The sequence below is a fragment of the Microtus ochrogaster genome, chromosome 4, assembly GCF_000317375.1.
Source record: "Microtus ochrogaster isolate Prairie Vole_2 chromosome 4, MicOch1.0, whole genome shotgun sequence".
Lineage (NCBI taxonomy): Eukaryota > Metazoa > Chordata > Mammalia > Rodentia > Cricetidae > Microtus > Microtus ochrogaster.
Genome location: NC_022011.1, coordinates 30188831 through 30195291, shown reverse-complemented (window position 1 = coordinate 30195291; position 6461 = coordinate 30188831). Strand labels below are relative to the sequence as shown.

The following is a 6461-nucleotide window of genomic DNA, read 5'->3' as shown; positions in this document are numbered from 1 at the left end:
ATGATGTCATAGATGCCAGAAGACGGTGTGTAATGATGTCATAGATGCCAGAAGACAGTGTGTAATGATGTCATAGGTGCCAGGAGAGAGTGTTTATTAATGTCATAGGCATCAGAAAACAGTGTATAATGATGTCGTAGATGCCAGAAGACAATGTGTCATGATGTTGTAGGCTCCAGGAGACAGTGTAATGATGTCATAGGCACCAGAAGACAGGGTGTAATGATGTCCTAGACGCCAGGAGACAGCGTGTAATGATGTCTCAGGTGCTGAGAAAAGGGTTACCCTCTCCCCTTGCACTATCCTGCTGAGTGTCAGCTAACAGAGTCTTGGTGCAAGGATGACCGACAGATGCACCTCAGCAAGAGGGAAGCTGGATCCGGAGAAGGACCGGCCCCGAAGAGAGAATGGGAACCACCAGATGAGTAACAAGTCAGGCAGTGAAAGTTCTCCCGTGGCTAGGAAGAATTTTGCAGTAAGTAGCCTTGAATATCTGGGAGAAATTATTTTCAAATATTAGGACAGGAAATAGAAAGACCTGGATGTGTGCATCTCAGTTGGAAACTATACATGACTACCTTTGAAAAATGCTTGCTAAAATTACTTCAAAAAAAAAAAAGTCTGAGTAAAACTTACTGCAAGCTTCTAGAATACAAAGAAAAAAGAATACAAAAAAAAATAAGTTTTTGCTTATTTTTTGAAATCTATGATCCTTCTGTCTTAGCTTCAAGAGTGTTGGGATAGCAAGTGTGGCCACACCTGGCTGAAGATGATACTTCGGAAGAGCAACCAGTGCTCTTTGACCCTGAGCATCCCTCGGGCCCTCATGGAATAAAGATCTTAAGTTTCTTAGGCTTAGTGTATCACTCATCTTTCTAAACCTACAGCAGGGTCCTGCCTTTTACTTATTTGTTTGTTTTGAGACAGGGTTTCAGCCTGGTTGCAAACTCACTGTGTAGCAAAAGATGATGACTTTGAATCCTGGCCTTCCTGCATCCACCTACCAAGGGCTAGTATTCCAGGGTCATGCATCCCAGCGGATCCTGGAATGTACTGTGTAAGTGAGGCTGGCCTTGAACTCATGGGCTTCCTGCCTCCACCTCCCAAGTGCTGGGGTTGCATACAAGCCCACCATGTCTGGTTTAAGCATTGCCAGGGCAGTTGGGCACCACCATGCTAAGACAGTAGGCACACGGAGGTAAAGTACAACTTAGTTCTGCTTCTTCATGGGTCCTGTCATCAGGATGAATCAGGCTGGTGGCAAGTATTGTTACTCGCTCCATCATCTTGCCAACCCCATAAAATATCTTAAATTCACTCTTACTATTGGTTAAAAAAAAAAAATAAGAACATAGCCACATCACCTTATCCGTCATGCAATAGACTAGAAGCCTCCAAATATCCCAAAGACAGACAAATAAGCCAGTAAATCGTGGTTGATTCAGGGATTAGAGAAACAGTCAATTTAAAAAAAAAAAAAAGGTAAGAAAACAAACAAAAAAATTATGCCAGGTGGTGGTGGCACACACCTTTAATCCCAGCACTCAGAGGGAGAGGTGGGTGGGTTTCTGTGAGTTCTAGGCCAGCCTGATCTAGAGTGAGTTCCAGGCTAGCCAGGGCTACACAGAGAAACCCTGTCTTGAAAAACCAAAAGAAAACAAGAAGAAAAGTAAGCAGTGGGGTGTGGTGATCCATGCTGCAATGCAACCACAGGAAGAGGGGGCTCAGGAGTTCCAGACCAGCCAGCCTGTCTGGACTTTCTCAAAAACAACAACAGCAAAGGAAGAGTGAGCTGCTAATTATTTACAGAGCCTGTCAGTTCAGCTTCACCTGAGCTAAAGACACAGACACAAGAGCTTGCTGAAATGAGGACGGTTGTCACGTGGTTCCGTGGGGGAGCTAAGCTTCACACTGTGTATTCCATAATGTAGTCTTGAATGGGCTAGCTGGCTGGGATGACCGTGGGGCCGTGCGATTGTGGCACAACCCTGTGCAGGTCTTTGGTTTTTTTGGTTTTTTTGAGGTGGAACCCCAAGTATGTGCAGATTTACAAAAGGACCAAGAAACACGCAGCTGAAAAGAAGGGGCAGTAACTGTCAGGCACACAGGTTGTAAGCACTAGACAGCTACCCTGGAGCGCAAGACTCCCACCAGCATGTTCAGCTAGCCCTGGCCACGTCACCAAGAGTCCTCTCTGCCTCCTGTGCACCCTACAATCCAGGCATTTCCTCCTGGGGCAGTGCCCTACCCCAGTGCGCAGAGAATTGGAGGAGGTCCTGGCCCAGGGGCAAGCTCACCTTGGCTCACATCTGCAACAGGTGCCTCCTCTTAACCTTCTCCCTCCACCCTTAGTTCTCATCACAGGGGGCATCGTGGCCACAGCTGGGCGCTTCACACAGTGGTACTTCGGTGCCTACTCTATGTATCCTTCTACTGGGGACCAGGATGGTGTGGTGATGCCGCTGCTTCCCGGGCTAGCGGTTCTATCTACAACTGTCCTGTTTGGCCAGCCTCAAGAAGCAGAACCGGCTCTATCTGCAGTTTTAGAAGCCAAGACAGCTTGCCAAAGGGCACAGAATGGGTTCAGGCAGACGTGGAGCTGAGTTAGAGTCTCCTGCCTCCTCCTTACCTTGTTAGACAATGGGCCCTCTCGCCAGAACTTGAGAACAGAAGAGGAGGGAGAATGGGGGATGGTCCAGCGACTGTGCCTCCATTTACCTGAAGTGCACGCTAGCTTAGGGCAAGCACGGCTTTCCTTAACACTGCCTCAGCGCTGCAGGTGTGCTCATTTGTCTGCTGGAGTACCCTCGAGGGAAGAGGAAAAAGGGCTCCACCATGGAGCGGTGGTAAGTCATCCCCACCTGAATGGCCTGGGCCTGGCTTGTCGGGAGCTTCCAGCCCAATGCCTGCCCAACTACTGGGTCCATGTGACCAGGAGGAAAAGGACCCAGGACCCTGGAAGGGGATGGATATGGAGGGACAAGGGTCCTGATTGTGACTGGTGCTGACCCCCTGACCTCTGTTCTCCCTCTATGTCTAGTGGACAGAAGTACCTGACCGCTATGGTAAAGCTGTTCGGGCCCCTCACAAGGAATTACTACGTCCGGGCTGTCCTCCACTTCCTGTGAGTCCCCCGCCAATGCCTTGGTAACAGGAGACTGGAAGGAGGCACCCCATGGTTCTGTAGCCTGGATGGGAGATATGGCTCAGCCATGCCCCTTCCTCATTGATGTTTACCCAGACAGAAAAGTCCAGCTTTTAGAGAGGGCAGAAGGTCCCAAACCCGCATCCATCAGCTGTCGTGCCGTGCACACCAAACCCAGTAGCTGAACTGCAGTTGGGCGCTGGGTGGTTTTCTGCGGGTCTTTGCTAAGCCTGGAGTGACACCATGACACCACACCCCAGCTTAGGCCTTTTCCCCAACACTGTTGCTGGGCCTTGAATCACTGCAGAGAACATTTTATGCCAAGCTGGACCTGGGCAGAGCTGGCCTCTGTTTAGTCTAGGGCCCTGGGGATATCTCCCACTGAGACCTTATGGCCAAGAGCTCAAGATTCCCCCTGACTGTTGTCTCTCCCCTTCCTTCTGTTACCCCTCCAGGCTGTCAGTGCCTGCAGGCTTCCTGCTGGCCACTATCTTGGGGACTGTCTGCTTGGTCATTGCCAGTGTGATCTACCTGCTGGTAAGTGGCTGCCCTCTATAGTAAAGCCTCCCCCACTTAACCCTCCACCCCCATCCCCCACTCCCATGTCCTTGGTGTTCTTGGCCCTCAGGTCAGCTTCCTTGCTCACAGCAGCTTTGGTTAATGCACATCCAGTGTATACTGGATACTTCCTGTTGAGGGTACATTGTAGCTCTGTCCAGCAGGTGGATAAAGACAACTCAGAGAGGCCATGTGGCCGGCCCAGGTCCTACCTCCCAACCTCAGTGTGGGCCCTTTGCTCATCAAAGCCTGCCTGAGTTTGGGGCTGTGTCAGGTACACTTCCCAAGGATTCAACACACAGAAGCATTTCTCTATCTGCCTGTTATCTATGTATGTATGCATACATGTATGTATGCATGCATCTATCTATCTATCTATCTATCTATCTATCTATCTATCTATCTATCTATCTATCATTACCAATTTATTTTGAGAGAAAGAGAGGGTTTCATATAGCCAGCTGGTCTCAAACTTGCCGTGTAGTTGAGGATGACCTTGAAAACCTAATCCTCTTGCCTGTACCTCCTAATGCTGGATGACAGGTATGTGCTCTTCACCTAACATAGCTTGTGTTCATTAAAAGTCTCTCCCCCCTTTTTGAGATCATATAGATATCTTTCTAATTCTTTTCTGCCAACTTCATTCTTCTTTGTAGAATGTTCTAGCTTGTTGGTTAGAAGGTGTAGCTCCCGGGTGTTAGAAGGTATGGTCACAGGTGTTAGAAGGTGTGGCCACGGTGTTAGAAGGTGTGGTCACAGGTGTGAGAAGGTGTAGCCACAGGTGTTTGTGTGCTGCAGTTTCCATCTCTCAAGCATTATGGGATACTATATATTTATTGCTTTTGTTTTTGTTTTTGTTTTGTTTTGTCTTTCGAGACAGGGTTTCTTTGTGTAGCCCTGGCTGTCCTGGACTTGCTCTGTAGACCAGGCTGGCCTCGAACTCACAGAGATCCGCCTGCCTCTGCCTCCTGAATATTAGGATTAAAGGTGTGCACCACCACTGCCTGTGGGATACTGAATTTAAGTGCACATTCCCACACTGGAGCAGCTGCTGCGGAAGCGCATGCAGGGTGGGAGAGGGCAGTGCTGTTTAAGCAAGTACTCTGCTTGTATTCTTTAGCACCCAGCACTACCTTCTTCCTACAGAGTGCTTGACACCCTTGGGGAGGCCTTGCGCACGCGGGTATCTCTTGGAGGGGACCTGGGAGCCGTGTGGGTTATGGAATTTGTACCTGGAAGTGTTTCTGGGAATGTTCTATATGCTCCCTCCACTGCAGGAACCTCCTGGCATGGCCACATAACTTGGTATCAGGCAGTCCCAGATCCTCTCTGTGTGACCTTGGGTCAGTCAGTTAATATAGACATTCCCATTCTGCTTAGGGATTAAGACCCATGTCCACTTAAAGACCCTGTGACAGCCAGCAGCTTGAAGCACAACACTGTCTCTCTCTGCCCCTCAGGCAGCCATCCGGGGTGAGCAATGGACCCCCATTGAGCCCAAGCCCAAGGAGCGGCCCCAGGTCGGAGGCACCATCAAGCAGCCGCCCACCAACCCCCCACCCCGGCCACCAGTGGAGGTCCGCAAGAAGCCAAGTGTGGGTGAGGAGGAGGCAGGCACGGCTGGAGGCCCCCAGGTCAACCCAATTCCAGTGACAGATGAGGTGGTGTGACCTTGCGTGGCTGTCTGCAGCTCCTGCCTGAATGTTCCCGGAGGTGCCACCAGGAAGCGGTGATGCCTCCTACTGTAATAAACAGTGAAAAGCTGGTGTGGACAAGTGATTCTTCCTGTGATGGTGGGACTGGGGTGGCGGCTGGCACCAGATCTGACATGCACCCCGTCCTGTCTGGCAACCTGAAAGCCAGTCAGAGAAGGCCTGACAACTTCCCAGTGGACCCTGAGTGAGTTCATGCTTACATGTGGGACCCTGAGCCTAGTCCTGGTCTTCCCATAGTGCGAGCCATTAGCTCTCAGGCCCCTTCACCCAAGGCACCCAACGGGTCCAGAGTCCGGACTACCATCCTGGTGGCTCCTGGCTCTAGGGTGTAGTCTAAGTCTCCAGTTTGGCCTCACAGCCCTGGGTCTCTACTAGGGAGGGACCTGGCAGGGTTATGCTGGGAAGGCCTGTTATGGAAATGACTGCCTGACTGTCTTGATGCAGAGGGGTGTTCCTGGGGATTAACTTCAGGTGGGGATGTCTCCCCAAATGTCCAAAGGAATAATAAAGAGTGGGGAGCACAATGTGAGTGTGAGGAAAAGCCTATCCCTGCCCAGGGCAGAAGCGGCCTCCTGTAGGGTGGTGGAGACCCAGGCCTAACAGCTGTACATGTTATGTTGAAGTCCCTCTCCCCCAGCAGCACCTTCTCAATACGCACACCTTAGGAAAGGAAGCTGGGGCTTTAGTAGCCTCTGAGCACCACTGGGTGGACAGGGCCAGGAGGGAGGAAAAGTAGACTTGCAGGAATAAGTAAAGGAAGCGCTGAACATGCCCCTTTAATAACAGTTAAAATAAATAATTGTTTAAAAACAGCTGGCAGAGCTGCATTGGGCAGAACCAGGACTCTGGGGTAACATAGAGCCGGCCCCTCATCTCCCCGCCTGTCACTGTTGCTAGAGGTTCAAGGAGAGGAAGCCGGTTCCTTCAGGAACCCCGCCCTCTCTTTTGAGATGGTTTCACTATCCCTGAAACTCATTATGTACACCAGGCTGTCTGAGAATTTGAGGCAACTTTCCAGCCTCTGTGGAGGCTGGGACTCCAGC

General features: G+C 50.5%; 1 protein-coding gene across 1 annotated transcript in view; it reads left to right on the top strand.

Annotated features, from left to right (window-relative positions):
• Positions 1 to 5465, top strand: part of LOC102001877 (cytochrome b-245 light chain) — a 10240-nt gene extending 4775 nt beyond the window's left edge. Inside the window, exons 2-6 of the mRNA XM_005345793.2 lie at positions 2353 to 2422; positions 2772 to 2846; positions 3041 to 3124; positions 3601 to 3682; positions 5164 to 5465. Coding sequence (XP_005345850.1) covers positions 2353 to 2422; positions 2772 to 2846; positions 3041 to 3124; positions 3601 to 3682; positions 5164 to 5373 — 521 coding nt within the window. The 3' untranslated portion in view covers positions 5374 to 5465. The remainder of the gene's footprint in view (positions 1 to 2352; positions 2423 to 2771; positions 2847 to 3040; positions 3125 to 3600; positions 3683 to 5163) is intronic.
• Positions 5466 to 6461: the final 996 nt, after the last annotated feature.